We start from the raw sequence: 16,801 nt of genomic DNA, 5'->3' as shown, positions 1-16,801 counted from the left end.
TTAAGATCTTGCTCCATCACTTGCTCACTGTGTGACTCTGGGCACGTCATCACAACTCTCTGAACCTCAGTTTCTCTGTCTGTAAAACGCGGATGAGAAGCGTACCTTACAAGTGCCTGTCTTCCCTTTCAGGATCTGCCTCAGCACCCAACACGGTGATGAATGGCACACTGAATTTGCTCAGTCAAAGTCTGCTGTGGCATTTGTGGAAGGCTAAGTGTGATCCTTATATCAGTAGGGCCAAGGCCCAAGCACTTCCGTGCCTTTTCTTACATCCTACAGGCCTTGTGAGTCCATCTCCATACAGTCCTGACTTGTCCTCCCAACTCCTTCCCCTGGGAGTGGCTGGTGAGTACTGCTTTTCCTCCCTGGGAGTTAGGTGACCTGAACAGGCACTGTGATCATAACCTTGGCCTTCTGAAAACTGCTTTAACCACACACGATTAGCTGCCTTACATAGACTTTTCCAGAGTCCAGTCCAGCTTGAGAGAGGACAATAGCCCGGATTTGCCCTCCAAAGTCAGGTATCCATGGCATACAACTTAGGTCTGATTTCCCAAACAAAAGAGGACACCATCAGAGATGAGACTGTCTTACCTGTCTGGGCAGAGTGGGCACGGACTCAGAGGCCACCGATCGCTGAAAGCGCTGGGGTTGCTGCATCATCTGCTGCAAGAGGAACGAATGCTCAGGCTGCTGCTGCAGCTGTGGCTGGAGCTGCAAGGTGGCAGTAGCAGTGGAGGAGGCAGTGGCAGATGAGGCCTGCGCCGGTAGTGGCTGCTGCAGGTAGTGGAGCAGGGAAGCCTGCCTAGAGGTGGCAGGCATGGAGGGCATCTTCTGGGGGGCCGGCTCAGAAACAAAATGGGACAAGGGCTTGGTGTGGCCAAAGTTAAACGGCTCAGGGGCTTCTGGGCTGGAGCTGGCCAGCCCCTGTTGCATGAGCATGCTCAGGGTTTTGGATGAGTTGCTGGTCATGTGCTTAAAGATGGCATTTGCTTGCTGCTGCTGCTGCTGCTGCTGCTGCTGCTGCTGATGCTGATGCTGCTGATGCTGCTGATGCTGCTGATGTTGCTGATGCTGCTGCTGCTGCTGCTGCTGATGCTGATGCTGCTGATGCTGCTGATGTTGCTGATGCTGCTGCTGCTGCTGCTGCTGGCTCAGCAGATTACTGGTGGGAGTGAGGGTCCGGATGAGGGAGTGCTGGGGGGTGAAGGACTGCTGTGGCAAGCCTGGGCTGGACAGCTTCTCTGGGCGATAAGGTGGGGATGGCCCGGGGTTGCTGGTGGGCAGTGCAGACATCAGATGCCCTTGGGGGCTCTTGATGGTAGAGGACACCAGGTTGGCAAGAATGGAGCTCTGGGGGCTGAACTGTGGCTGCTGGCTAAGAGCCGGGCTGGGGAGCTTCTCAGGAGCGTAGGGCAAGGTGGGCCCAAGGTTGGCACTGCTGCCCGACGCCATGCTGGAGAGTAAGTCATTGGGTGAGCCTTGCAAAGTGCTACTCGACGAGCTGCTGGATGACATGCATGATACCATAAAGCTCTGAGGGCTGAACGGTGGCGGCGGGGGTGGTGGATGTGGTGATGGCACTGGGCGGTAAGGTGGGGAGAGGCCTGGAGGGGGCAGGCCAGACCAAGTGGGGCTAGAGCCCTGCTGCTTTGTAGCACATCCCTGCTTGCTGGCTGCCAACGCTTTTAGCTGGTGGGCATGGTGCCACTGAGGCACCGGTAATGGGGGCATAGTGACAGGGAGCATGGCCTGGTTCTTGGCCTGTGCTATCGAGGAACTGGGTGATGCCATCTGCTTACTGGTAGAAGGAACTGAATAGCTGATCCCTGTGGAGGAGGGCAGGATCGGCAGTGACACACCAGTCACTTGGCTGCAACTGGAAGTGAACTCCTTGCCGGAATCAAGGTCCTCTAACTGTGGCACTTGAACCGGAAGCTTGGGTGGTGTCTCTTCCAGTGTCTGGGTGTGGTATAAGTCCAGTGGCTCTTCAGGTTTGCTCCCCAGGATCTTTTCCAGATCTAGATCATTAAGAGAAGGCTCCTGAATTTTGGTTAGCTCCTCCAGCAGGTCTTGGAGCTCCTGGTCTACAGCCGGCGTGCTGTTGATTTTCTCATAGTAAGGAATGCTAGGCCCTTTCAGCCCCATTTCTGTAGTTGGTTGTACCCCAAATTGGGAGCTTGTCATGCTGCCATTCATAGGATTGTGCTCGAGTAGTAAGGACTGGCCAGCTAGTCCCATTGTTGCAGAGCTAGGAGGCATTGTTAATGCAGGGACATGCAGCTCTGTACAGATGGTACTGGGATGGGCACCTGGACCCATGGGTAGGGTGACATCTTCAAGGCAGGGCCTCTTAATTTTATTAGGGTAACCTCCATCAGCCATGCCTGGAAATTGGAAGTCATCTTCTTCCTGTCTCCTCTTATTGGTTCCCTGTGACTGAAAGGCGGTGGGGGGGGAGAGAAGGAAAGAGGGAGTTTTTATAAAGGCTTGGCACATTAATGCTAATGAACTGGAAACCTGCAAGATAAAACACACCTCAGTTTAAAGACTTCTAGTTGTCAAAACTATAAAACAGTCTATTTTGGGAAAAATGATGCTTGTTTCTTTGTTGCTATGCCTCATTTAAATGGTATCATTACATTTCATATAAGGCACTATCACATCTGTATACTAAACATGACAGAAAGTCAAGCAAAGGATATTCTTTGCCCACTTAGAGGAGTTCAGTGAAACTGTGACGGAGTCTCTAAATGAACTTGCTGCCAAAGGCAGGCATTCAAGAGCACAGTATAAGGAGCTGAATATTTTCAATTCCTGCTTGTTTACAGACATCTCAGTTGCAGACATGAAAGACTATAACACAGACATTGAGCTTTGATGCTGTCTGTCTTGGTCAAATGCATCAGGCTGCTTTGATAAAACAATTGAACAGGGATGAAGCTGATCTGGCTGTGTTCTTTTGAGCAGTTGTATTGCTTAGGGGGAAGCACAAATTTTAGAACCACAATTGTAGTCATTATTCCATTTATTTTCACACACACACACACTCACACTCACATTCATTGCACATACAAAAATATCTTGGGAAAACCATTTTAAGTAGTCCTCTCTTGGGGATTGCTGGCAAATTCCCTTTCTATTCTCTACCTTTCTGTATTGTTTGTTTTTAATGAGAAGGACATGTAACAAAACCCCAAATATCAAGTTATTTAAGCAAAAAATTCCTCCCTGCAGATCATCCTAAGGTTGGAGGGAAATCAAACAGCAGGAAAAGAACCCAATGTGGGATCTGTTCCTTGGGAGAGTTGCCCACTGTGTGTGAAAGCCTGGCCTTTTGGAACAAAGCGAAGCCACTAGGAATGCAGTCTTTGCTACTCTTTCACGTTTTTGTACACTGCTCCATGGCTGTCATGTTCGTGACCATGACTGGGCTGTCAGCAGAGAAAAGGGGTAAGGAGCACGGTGTGGGTGGGAATGATCAAAATAAGGAAAGGAAGAGAGGGACTTAGAACTCATTTGAATGCCAGCAAGTGAACAGATATAATTCTCTTAAAAGACTTTTTCACATAGGAACTCTTCTTCAGCTCTGGAAATCATTCTAGGACACAGAGTTCTGATTCCCTGACATCCCCTCACTTGCCAGCATAAGGGTCATGACTGTTGTGGCTAAGTGAACCCTGCAGTAGACCACCTAGGGCTACATGCCTCAGGCCTTGGCATACACCAGAATCACTTAGGAATATCCAGGGTCCTGGGGCATCCAGGGCGGGCCTGGGCACCAGGAGTTTGTGTGCACCCTGCGGCTGACTCTAAATGGACATGCAGCATGGGGTAGGCCCCTGGTCCTGGGGAATACACAACTAGGTCTCAGCTTTCCCACTTAACCTTTCTGAGCCCCCATTTCCTCAGTTGTGAATGGAGAATGATAGTTAGCTAGTTACTACTGAAATGGGGCAGATTGTGTGTTACCTGGTATGGCTTCACCAGCTGGTACCTGGCATCAGAAAGACAATGTCTAATGTTTTCCACTTAATGATGAGTCCCTAAGGCCCAGGGAGGGCCGAATTTTCCAGGAGTTGCCCAGGCCAGATGTAGGGCCCCTCAGTGACCACTCAGTGGTCTCTCATCCCACTGCCTTCATCCATCCCTGGAGTAGGACCTTGCTCTGTCCCTCCAGAAGGGTTCACCACCTTGTGTGAGAGGTGCATATAACCCAAATGAGGGCAGTTCTGCCACCAAATTCATCTGAGGCCTGAGCACTTGGATCTGGTAGGAAAGGGTGAGGAGGGACAGAGCAGCCCATCATCTGTGGAGTTTCCTATCCAGGAGCCTGGCTGGAGGCAGCAGCCACAGTATCCTTGAGCTGTCCAGGGAGCAGCTCACTAAATATTTGCCCACAGCAGGTGATCAGTAAATAGTAGCTGAATGGATCAATGGACAAATGGACACAAATGACTTCGAGCACGGGGAGCTTGGACCATTCATTCTGTCAATTATGGAATGGCCTCAAAATAAGTTAGTGGGTCCCAAAGTGATACTTGGTCCCCTCTACCTTCCCCCCAAAGGATCCAAAGAAATCTGACAAGTTGAAAACAGAAATATATGAAATGTATCAACGGTTGACTGAGTGTGGGTTTTTCCACAAGGATCCACTGCAGGGAGGCAGAGTTGGCAATGGTTGGGTCCAGTGTGCTGTCCATGATGTCTAAGGTGGCAGGGAGTGGGGAAGGCAAGACACAATCGCTGATGATCGCTGGACACTAAAGGTTGTGTTAGGGGCCATTGGCAAAGGAAAAAGGGCTGAACTTCTAAATGTGAGCTTGTGTGCGCATGACTTTTCAGACACCATCAGTGGCATCCACAAAAATGGTCCCCACTTAACTCTAAATCAGGAAACCAGCTGGCTCCTCAGTAACACAGCAGATTCCAAGACACCTTCTTGTCATATCCAGGTCCATCTCATGCTGGTTGATCCATTTTGCTGGATCAGGTGCCAACTTTGCTATGCCCCTTGCTGTCCCCAGGTGTGTCCCTCTTGTAATCCCCAATGAGGCTGCTGTCTGGGCAGAGGGCTTTCCTTTTTCAGTAGTTTTAAATGAGACCCCTTTTGTCAGAGGCTCCATGTTTGGGATTTTACAGTGAGAGCGCTTCATGGTGCCCTTAGATAGAGGCTCGCTTCAGTGCCTCCTCTTTTGCAGTCCCCTAATTTGTTACTTATTTCAATTGCAAGAGGCTGGCTTGGCTATTCTCATGCCCATTGTCACACTGGCACCTTGGCCAGGTCACCTGGGCCAGATTCTGCCTGCCTGGGCCATGTGATTTTGATGAGACCCCCTGGCCACAGTTTGAGATCCAGTGCACAGATCAAGACATCTCAGTGCTCTGGGATGACTTCCGTTCACTGTGTCCCCTAGCAGGCTTCCAGGCCTTTCTAAACCTAGCTGCTTTGGGTCTATGCCATTTTCCAGTCTCAGTGACAGCAAGCTGTTGGTTCTAGTGACCAGCCACCCCCTGCTCCCTTCAGGCCACATATTACACATGACACCGCCCTCTCACTGTGATAATGAGTGAAGCAGTAGATGCTGACAGGACTTCTAGTGAGCAGATGGAACCCTGTCTTTCCATAGAAAATGGAATGGATGTGATTTACTTTTGGTTATGCAGTCAATTAAAGGATAAGGGCATTAGACCTCAGGTATTCCAACTCCCAGCCAGTTCCTTGGTAGGCCCTGCTTTCAGTGGTAGGATGGGGGAAGGAGGGAGGGAGGGTACCCTGGCATCTTTTAGAAATGAATTACTTCCTCTCCATACATAAAAGCCTGTGGAGTCCCATTTCCTAATCAGGCAGACAAAGCCACCAATGTGATCCCTGTGGCCTCATAAACATTCATTAGAATGCATTTCAAAGCATGTGATGGCTCCCCCCCCCTCCAAGTAATGGGAACACAAAGGCCACCCTTCTCACTGGGGCCAAGTTCAGCTCCGAAGTCAACAGTATTTCTGGTCCTGTCTGAACAATGACATGTAGCAATGATTCCCTTTCTACAGTTTTGGTCCAGAATGACAAAAAGGGCACAGAAAGATTTCTTCAAAAAGGTATACAGATTAGAGAACTGCAGTATAGGTTCACAAGATGGGCATAAAGAGATAAAGGACGAGTGTGTTAAGCTACTAGAAATGCCTGATTTGAGACACCTTTGCTGGGAGTTTAACAAGGACACCAATAAAAGGCCAGCAAAAAGTGTGGACACTTCCTATCATGTAAGAGGGTAAGAGGTCCAGGCTGCCTGGGTGAAGGTGTCCAGAAGGTGCAAACTGTCGCTTATTCTGCCTCCTCTGTGCCCTTGCGAAGGCCTCCACCAGCTCAGCTCAGGCCGATTTGCTTGCTAGCTCTAGTTCCTCTCACAAGTACTCTTACCAACAGCTTTATTCAATCCCAGGACACTTCTCTATGAGTTTTCAAGCAGCTGATGTTGGCCAAGTAGGCCAGATTTGCAGCCTCCTGAGGACAAGGGTGGCTCCCGGGGAAACTTGCTCAGAAGAAGGTAATGAAGACGTTGTGGGACATGATGGAGGGAGCCCAGTGTCAACTTTCAGAGCTTTTTTATTACCCTGAACAGAAATCTATTGACAATCAAGCAGCCACTGCCTCCAGCCCCTGGCAATCACTCGACTACTTTCTGTCTCTTCTGATGATGTCACAGAAATGGAACCATATGACACGTATCCTTTGGTGTCTGACATTTTTCTCTGAGCATGTTTTCTTGGTCTGGAATTTCAGGGATTTGGTGGTGGTGGGGGTCATGCAAATTACACAAACACTTCGACAGTACTCGGGAGGGTTGTTGAACTTCTCTGAGCCTTCAGGTCCAACTGTTGGTGTTACCAGCCGCAGCCCTTTGTCACTGGACAGTGGTCCTCTTCGTTCATTGTCCTTTGAGACTAACAACAATTCTAGGATGTAGGCAAGGCTTTGCTTGGGATCCCTATTTTGCACATGGGTAAATCAAGGCTCAAGAGAGGCCAGGTGACTTACTAAAGTGACGCCATTAGTGGCAGATCAGAGGCTGGCACTCAAACTCCAGAGTGCGGTCCAGTAATTGAGCATGGAGAACCCAGGAGCGCACGGTGGTAGATGTGTGGACACCCCAACAACAAGTCTGCCTTTGCCGAGTAAACCCAGAGATTACTCTGGGGCAGCAAGGAGAGGCAGATCATTTCCACTCTGCATACTTACACTGGAGATAAAAGCCTACTGGCCAGTTGCAGTCGTGGCATTTGGAGTCACCTCTGTAGGGACTGCTATACTTGCCTCAGGGCTTTCCAAATCACATCTGTCAGACCAGGGCCAGTAGCAGGGAGTGAACTCAGAGAAGGAAGCTCCTGTTGTACCTGAAGGGAGCGTGGCTGCCAGGAGTTTGTGGATCTGCCTGGGCCCAGCCATGTGCCTGCAAAGTTCTGAATGTGCCCTCAAGTGACAGGATGCACTGCTGTGTATCACACTGAACTGCCAGGCGCCCATTGCATATTACAGGTTTCTGCAGGCAAGTGGGTGATGTCACCTATTCATAAAGAAACTTCTGGACACCAAATTCCAGGCAGAATGCAGTGGTGTGGGGTGGTGAGAGGGCTGGAGGTAGGCCCAGACTCTCGGTTTGTCTAACCCCTGTCTCTAACTTGTAGTGAGCTCTGGCAAGTTATCTTTCCCTTTCTGAACCTGTTTTCTTACCTGCAGAATGGGGAAACATAGAGTTACTGCACAAATATGAATAACGATTACATGAGCTTAGAAACATAAAGTACCTGGCATGGTGTTAGATACCAAATAAATATTATCTCTCTTTCCACTCCTGAAAATGCAAACACATGCTTGGTGGTCCTAAAATAGCTGTAAACATGGTTTACTCAGCAGCATTTGCCATTCAAGGCGGATCTGCCATTAGTCATTGGCTCTGCTCCTGAACAGCTGTGCACAAGACTAACTTTTGTAAACCAAATCACAATAAAATGCAACAAGACCTTGCTATTGAAAGGAAATCCTCAGCATCTCATTTTATGAAGTGTAAGGCCTCTTCTAAACTTATCTCTTTTAAAGAGTATGCATTTGGGGATATAACCCTTTCCTATAATGAATCTCAATTCAATTTTGGCCCCAAACACATGCTGGTAGTCTTCATCTCCAAAATACACAGTCACAAGAGTAGGTCATGTATTGGAAATAATGAGTTTAAAAACTTGCATTTATTTCACTATATGTGGAAAGTGTCTGTGGTTATCATGCAAAGTGTCATATAACTCGGAGAGAGGAAAAGAAGAGAGAAAGACGAGAGAGAGAAAGAAAGAGAAGATGAGAGAGGGAGGGGAGAGAGAGAAAGAGAGAGAGAGAGAGAGCACTGGTGGCCATAGAGGTAGTGATGACCAAAGTGGTGGTGACGATGATGGTGACAGTGATGGCGGCACAGACTGCAGTGGCGACAGTGGGAACTGGTGGTGGAGGTTGATGACGGTGACAGTGTGGTGGTAACAGAAGTGGAGGAGACAGGGACAGGAAATGGCAGAGTTGATGGAGGTGGCGGTGGCGGTTATGATGGTCCAGACGGTAGTGATGGTGGTGGTGTTGATGCCGAGGTAGGTGGGTAGAGGTAAAGGGGGCAGTGGAGGTGACAACGTGGTGCTAGTGGCAGAGGTGGGGGTAATGGAGGCAGGAGAAGTGGCGATGCTGTGGGAGTATTCCTCCAGTATTTCCTTCTTGTTCTACCGCTTGGGAAGAAACACCATGGACTGGGCCCGAGGAAGGACTTGTTTGGAATGGGTTATGAAGTGGAATCTCAAAACGGTCTGGCTCCTTGCAGTCATTCATACCTTTTTTCCTGATCTGGAAATGGAAGCTGAATTACTGGGGGAAACACAGGAGATTTATGTTTGTTAATGCGCTGCCAATAAAGTAATTCTGTGTTAGCTTTGACTAAAGGAAAGGGCAGGGCAATTTAAGTTCCTTAAATGTTATGTGGCTAAAAAAATGAAAAGGATAGCAAGTAGTTAGCTACTGTCCACTTAGCTGCATGCAGCCGGCTGCTCAGAAAGCAGGTGTTGGTGTTTGGGAACTGGCTTCCTGAAGGCCAAGGCCATTGTTCTCTACTCTACGGGTTTGACTTGAGGGAAGAAAAGAGCCAAGAAAACGGTCAACTTCTCTGACAGTTCCACAGGCAGCCCTAACCCTCAATAACATCAGCACCCAAAGCTTATCAGAGAAGCAGAGGTGGCTACAGATCGTGGCAGTGAACACACATGGGGTTCAGCTGTAAAGCGGAGAGAAGGAACTGGGATTCCAGGGGCAGACTGAGCACCAAGAACCACAAGAGAGCGAGCAGTGTTGTGCAGAAGACTGGAAAAATGGGTTGTGTGATGGAGTGGCAGGGAGGCAGGCCCCAGTGTCTTTGCCGAGGGACCATTGAAGTAACGATGTAAGGCGGGAGGAACAGGCCAGAGAACTGGGGTGGAGGAGGCCGCTGCGGGGAGGAGAGCAGTGAGCTAGGGAGGTAGCTGTGAGCTCGCAGAAGGCCTTGGGCACCACGGGAGGGGCTGGGTTGGATTTTGTGTGTAGCGTGAAGCCGTGGGGGGAGGAAGGGGCAGAGAAAGATGCTGCCAATGGGAGGAGAAATGAATGCTACAGGAATCCAAGGGAGCAGGTTCAGAGGCAAGGATTTCTGAAGAGGATGGGATCCAGAGCCAGGGCAGGGCCAGCTTGGCACAGGAGGGGAAGGACCCATGGGATGGTGTGAGTGGCTTTAGGTTAAGTGGGTACTAAGGGGAGCACCGTTTGCTGGGGGAAACAGTGGCCTGGGGGGAAAATGAACCAGTTCTCCAGTGCCCCCAGCAACTTTTTCTGAACAAGCCCAGATAGCGATATACTCCATGGGCCACATGGTGCCCACTGAGACTCCGAACTCGTGTGTGCTAAGAAACACGCTCCTGGCTAGGCAGGGCTGCATGTGGACAACTTCATCCGCCACAGCAGCCTGTGGGCCACAGGGATCTCCGAGCCCATGGTTTGTCAACCCCTGACCCAGAGCGTGAGCTGAGCCTCTGCCCCTGGGGAGTAAGTCTTGCCCAAGTGCTCTTCTGGCACTGCACGGGTCGGTGCTGGCCCTCGCCAGGAGCAGGCACCCACTGCCTTCTGCCATAGCACAGCTACATGACCACTTCTGAACTCTGCGAGATATGCAGCAGTCCCAGGTGCTAGCCCCCACCTACACCAATGACACTCCTTACTTAGCCAGCACTCTAGAGGCTGCGGCTAGGAGAGCGAAGCACTGCCTCCTCCTGGATTCGCCTGGGCCTTGCTCACGTGGCTTTTGTACACAGTTGGACAACTTGCATTTTGTCTATAATGGATTAAAGCACACCCTGCTCCCTCCGGCCTTCCAGGGTCTCACCGTCTGCCTCTTCCACTCCCATCCCAGGTGCTCTGACCAAGCCTCAGGCTGCCATATTAGGTCCGAGCATTTTCCACCTCCACAATGCCTCTCTTTTGAAGGCTAGGGCTGTTTCCCCTATGCATCTCGGTGCCCCCAACGCCTACCCCAGTGGCATCGCAGGTCATAATTATGCACCGGAGAAAATTACCCACTGGAAATTAGCCTGTTCTCTTCCCGCTGCTGGTGTGAGACCTCGAGACAACCACTTTTCAAAAAAAATGATGACATTAGGGTTCCTACCTAGATCTTGCCCCCTGCATCACGAGGACATGGTACTCATCAGTGGAGTGGTCCATCGATGAGTTTAGAGGGAAATGTGATGTGCAGTGGAGCCTGCTTGGAAGAGGGGGTCCCTGTGGGCCTCCTCCTCCCTGGATCTCTCTCTGCTTTCCACTGCCACGCCACCCTGCCTCAGAACTGAAATCTCTACAAACTGTGAGCCAACATAAACCTTTCCTCTTTCAGTTGGGCGTATTGGGTATTGTATCCCAGCAATGAGAAAGTAACTAAAATGAATGAATCCACCAAGTAGCCCAAAGACTTTGGTGTACCCCTTCCCATCTGTGTGCCCCTGACCTCTTGTGTCCAACAAAGTAGATGGCCTGAACAATTTTCAAGGGGCCTTCTGGTTAGGATGAAAAGCAGCGCAGTCCCTGCTCATTGAGCACTTACTGTGTGCCAGATGCCAAACCCCAGCTGCAGGGCAGAAGAGCAAGAGTTCCTGGGCTGGGCAGTGAGGGAGTGAGTATGTGCCTATGCCAGCTGACAGCCTTGGGGAGCCACGGGCGTGCAGAAAGAGTTCTGGGTGGGGAACCAGGTGGGCAGTCTGGCCCTGTGGCCCTGGAAGTACACCAAGACAAGCCTGTGCCCTGGGGGAAGGCAAGAGGGACACAGGCAGACAGAAGGAGCCACAAGGGCCTTGGGTCTGGACCCTCAGTGGCCAATCTGCTGGCCTGTGGTTCATGCCTGCCATCCTAACTCTTCGATCTGGGAGAAGGCTGTGTATGAGAAGGGAGGAGGGAGACAGGAGAAGGGAGATGAACGAAGGAAAGGAGGGGAGAAAAGGCAGAAGGGGAGTAAGTAGGGAAGGTCTGGACATGTTTATTTATATCCACTGAAGAAATAAAAATCAGTAGCCCAAACCTGGGGAGCACATGCATCCCCACCCCTAGAAACCTGGAACTCAGCAACCCAGGGGCAGCTTGTGACCCAAATGTCTACCTGGAGAAAGACAGACTTTGAGTCTTCCAGCTGGGGGAGTTCAGGGAGGGCCAGAGGCTAGTCCTGAGTGTGGAGCGTGGCCCGGGCCTGCAATTCCCTAGAAGGGCTGGAAGCCCAAGTCTCAGGTTGGCTGAGCTCTCTAGCTGCCCAGCCCTGGGGGTCCATAAAGGTCTTTCCTTGCCCAGGGAGTCCGACTCTCAGACACCTGTTACCTTGGGCCTCATGTCAAGCCACCTGGGGATGGAGCTAGCTAGGAGGAATACAGTGTAGACAAGGCCAGAGTGGGCTCTCAGAAGTTCAGAAATAGGCTGAATCCACAGAAGCCAGCTGCCAAGTGCAACTCTCCCAGTATCTGCCCCTTCTAACAGACTGTGGATCGCTGAGCTGTGGTACCCAGATGCCCAGCCTGCAAGAGATCTGTCTGCAGGCGAGGCTTCTGCCTGGCTTCCCACCCTGGTTGGGTACCTGTAACAGGAAAGGGCCCTAGCTGCAGAAGGAGGAGGGAGCAAAGGGAGCGAACAGCTGCGTGCTCCATGGGGAGGATCCCCAAAATAGCAAGGCGCATACATGCTGCAGGCCTTGACCCAGAATGCTCAGAGCTGCACCGTAAGTGCAGCTCTCCTCAGTGCAGTGGGACTGCTGATGAGACTACAGCACCTTCAGGGGTCCTCTGTTGCCCTACCTGAGCTTCAAGGACACATTCCCCATCACCCTTCCGATGGGAAACAAGTCCGTGCCAATGCCCATCTCTGATGGCTAAAAGAAGCGCTAAGAGCAGTCAGACCCTGTGAGTTTTAGAAATGTCCACCTCCGCGCCTCGTTCTTTGTCATCCCAGAGATCCCGACACAGACGGGGCAGAAGGAGCCTGCTGCACTGCTGAGCAGCCCGAGGCCCAGAGGCTCACATTAAGAGCTCAGTAAGTGGCAGGGACAGCCACTTCCTTGATTGGCTGCTCCCTGGGACCCAGTGTGGCCTGGATGGGGGAGAGTCCCTTTCTTGGGGCTAGACTTGCACCTGCAAATGCTCAGGCTGGGAAGCAGGGGACACTGGTAAAGACGCCAACCCTTGAATCTGGGCTTCCTCTCGACTTCCCAAAGCCACACCAGCTCCTACCTGGCTGGCCCCCACCTCCCTGTGGGATTTGGAAGCAGTTGGTTTTCTGCCAGCTGGGCAGTATACCATACGATGCTGGTCAGAAGGCTCCAGGGAACCATCCCAGTGAGGTAGGGATGCTTCCAGTCTATCTGGTTATGGGTTGTGTCTGCCACTGGGATGAAAACCCCAGGAAATCTGGATCTCTGTTTGTCCCCCACTGTAGCCTGAGCACCTAGAATCGTGCATGGCTTGCAGAAGGCCCCGTGGCTACCTGAGCTCCTAATTCAGGCAAGGGGAGCAGCAGAATGGGAAGAGCTCTGGAAGCAGGGCACCTGGGTGAGATCCAAATCTCCAGCCCCTGCCATGTGACCTTGCAGAAGTCCCCATTCTCCCTGACCCTCAGTCTCTTGTTTGATGAAGTGGCTCTCTCAATAGCTGTTCCACAGGAGCACATGAGGTAAGACACACAAAGCGCCTTGCTCGAGAGAGCCATGCAACCATTCACTCCTCCCAGTCCCACCACGACCTTCAGAGTAGGACACATTTGTTCCTGGTGAAGGGAGCCCAGGAATAATCTGATCCTAGACTGAACTCCTGGGTCCCAGGGTACAGCCCAGGGTTGGGCATGCGGAAGAGGCTCTGAGTACATGGCAGGATGTCAGAGACAGGGCCTTTGAGGTGGCACCAGGGCTCTCTGACCTCGAGAGGAAAGGGAACTTGTTCATGGTCTCACTAAGAGGTAGTCACACGCTGGGACCAAATTTGAGCTCTCCTTCCTAAGTGTGGCACCATTTTTGTGAGGTAAAGCATGTGCTCCCAAGGCCGATGAGTACAGCTCTCTAATGATAGCACATCATGGGAGGAGATGAATAGACAGGATCTGGCCAGGCTTTTCTAAGGTCACCTGTCTATAGAAGAGGGACAGACAGAACAGAGTTAGTACAGTGGACTGTCGAGTTATGACCAGCCTGATATATGAAGAACTTGGGTTATGACCGGAATTTTAGTTTTAACTTATGATCAACGTCTTGAGTTATGAGCCGATTGCTGGCCGCTTGTGCTTCCAGATGATCTCAGATACAGATTTCACCCTTATAGACTTCTGGAAGGAACATGACAACATCCTTTCCTGTGTGGGGTTAACTGAGAAATCCTGGGCCAGTGTCCCTCTGAGATCTGCCTGTGTGCAGGAGAGAGACTGTGAAGGCTGTGTACAGGAGCCTGGGCCTCCATCAACCAACTTGGGTTATAACTAGCCCTTGGGAACGAATTGAGTTTGTAAGTCAAGGGTCCACTGTATTTTTGTACTCATTCTAATATCCACATACTCTGTCACAATGAGGGCAGGGCTCTTCTCTCTCCTTGCCTTAGCCCAACTTGCTTTTTGAGGTGGGAAGGAGACAGGCTAGGGGTTGATTTTGGTCATTCTGTAAGTGGAAAGTGCACTGAACTTGTGGTCACCCAAGTGGAAACCCTTGATGTAGTCCCCACCTTCTTCATGACTATCCTGCTGCAAGTCATTGAATTTCTTAGATCACGTGGTATTAATCCATAAAGAAGGAGAATGATAAGAATAGTCCTAAGGGTGAGTGGTGAACACAGAAAATGAACAAAGAGTACAGTATTCCTTTTTTTCTCCAATGGTTCATGTAATGTCTTTAACTCTCCCATTCTATTCAGGAGCTACCTCATAAATGGAATAAACAGGTGGATGCTCAGGGTTGAAGGAATCTTTGCAACTTCCAGTGGGATACAGACTGAGACAGAGATGACATGTGACATACACACTGAGTCCCAACTCCATGCAGGTTCATAGCTAATGCCTCTGAACGTCTCACACTAGTAATCAATTGATCTATAGATCTAGGAAAGGAGCCAATGCCTGAATTTCAAAGGGAAGGACCAACTGTTATATCTCCTGTTAAAACTCCATGCAATAACTGTGGAGACTGGATGCCTTATTAACTTTGGATAGATGCTCACCTGTTCAAAAGGTGCAACTCTTCTTTTTTCGCCTATCACAAGAGTCATTAAGCTGTTATGCTCGCGAATGTGATAGCATTTGAGGAACACTATGTCCTCTAGCCTTCGTGATAACCCTGAGAGGAAGCAGCTATTATTATCTTCAGGAAAATGAGGCTCAGAAAGGTTAGGCACCATGATCAAAGTGGCTGTTCTCCCCCACGGTTCCTGAGAACTTGTTCTCATAGTGGGCAGAAGAGGGACAAACCTCCATAGCTACTTAGGCGCAGGTGAAAGACTAGAACCCTGTGCGTCCTAAGCCCTGCTCTTAGGCTTAAGAATAGCTGTCACATCTGATGTGCATTTCCTGCAAGGAGTTTCTCAATTGTTTACATGTAAGTCCTAGAGCTGTTTAAAAAGAACTCGCCTCTGGGACGGATAGAACTTTAAGGATTTGCTTTGAGACATTGGTTTTTTGTTAGCTTGTATTTGAGGAAGGAATGAGAGAACCAGTTAAGTTGAAAGTCTGAAGCTGCTCTCTATGTTATGACTGCTTTAAGGATGGGGGCAGTGGTACAAGCAGCATACATACAGATGCCCATGGTCTCCCAGGACCAGGGTGCAAGGTGTCATCCTGGGTGTTACAAAGCATCAGAACGAGAGCAAACAATGGTGCCGTCTGAGACGTGGCTAAGGCCACAGCCAGGAAATGCAAGCCCAGCTCCTGCAAAGGATCTCATTCTGCTGCTAGCACTCCAGACCATGCAATAACTTGTTTGGACAGCAGGTTTCTTGGTGAACTCACTGAATTAATTAATCTGACAGTCTCTGTCCCTCTGTCTATAAACACCCAGCTGTGTACAGCACAGTTCGATGTTAGCACAGGGTGTCTTCCTGATGCTCCAGAGATTGATCAGCCACTAAAATTCAGCTGCCATCACGGCACCTAAATGCTGCCCTGGCTGCTCCATGATGGTAGCCACGAGCACCCGTCAGGACCAGGCAAAGGAGTGGGCTGTCAGTGTGTCTTCCAAGAAGACAGATGCAGTATCAACTGTGAAAAACATTCATCTGAGGGAGCTGCTTTCTGAGCCCAAGGCATATTTTTTTGGCTCTCCCCCCTCAACTGGGGCAAATGCTTGGTCTTCTTGGACAGCTTGGCATTTGGAGAACAGCCACATCACTCAGAGCTAAGGGCAGTGTACAAGGTGATGGGTGTCACGGAAGAGGAGGCAGGGCTGATGGTGGTCAAGTCCAAAGTGTGACTCTAAGCAATGGACGTGAATTTTTGGCAAGGCTTACCAAGGGTGCTGAAAGCCATCTGCTGGGAGACACTAAACATGGAAGTGGTGTGAGCAATGACAGCTTTTTTGAGGACATAGATGGTGAGGACATAGATGGCTGTTCCACAGTCCTATTCAAAGGCTAACGCTCCCCAGAATGCATGCATTTCAGGCTACACTGGTCCCAGCCAAAGCAGTTACTTACCAGTCACACTTTCTCCAAGAGTGTCAGTGCAGTGGGTGAGGAGTAGGGAAGAAGACCCAGGCAACTACAACCCACCCGCCTTTTTCTCCAAGGTGTGATCCAAGTGAATGGAAATGTGAAAAACAAAGGAGGAATTCCAAGTTATATGAAAACTGAGCATGGACTCTGGGGACATCTCCAGAGGTTTGCCTTTCCATACTCAACTGCTGACTATAAAAGAGAGGCACAAAATAAAAAGGGTCATTAGGATGGAGATCAGAAATCCCCTTCTAGAAGACGTCTGATTAGGGGTTGGCAGTTTGGAGCACAGGTTGCTGGCTCAGTAATCACTCCATGTTTGCCATCCCATCTGACTGCCACTTCTGTGAGAACTGGGACCTGAGTCAACAAAGTTTTGTAAACGTCTCCACACTCAACTTGATAGCACATACTTAATACTAAGTATGTTGACAGTGAGGGGGAAGAAAGAGAATCACGATCCAAACAACATCCCTTACACAAACACACACACACACACACACACACACACACACACACACACACACACCTG

The 16,801-nt window shown here is 50.1% G+C and overlaps 1 protein-coding gene across 2 annotated transcripts in view; it reads right to left on the bottom strand.

Annotated features, from left to right (window-relative positions):
• Positions 1-16,801, bottom strand: part of Mamld1 (mastermind like domain containing 1) — a 112,278-nt gene that overhangs the window by 41,505 nt on the left and 53,972 nt on the right. For both annotated transcript variants that reach the window (XM_033760570.1, XM_010639034.3), the window contains exon 3: positions 598-2,442. In XM_033760570.1, the coding sequence (XP_033616461.1) occupies positions 598-2,442 (1,845 nt within the window). The remainder of the gene's footprint in view (positions 1-597; positions 2,443-16,801) is intronic.

This window comes from Fukomys damarensis, unplaced genomic scaffold (assembly GCF_012274545.1).
Source record: "Fukomys damarensis isolate Sample0158 unplaced genomic scaffold, DMR_v1.0_HiC HiC_scaffold_39, whole genome shotgun sequence".
NCBI lineage: Eukaryota > Metazoa > Chordata > Mammalia > Rodentia > Bathyergidae > Fukomys > Fukomys damarensis.
This window is presented reverse-complemented; position numbering and strand designations above follow the sequence as displayed.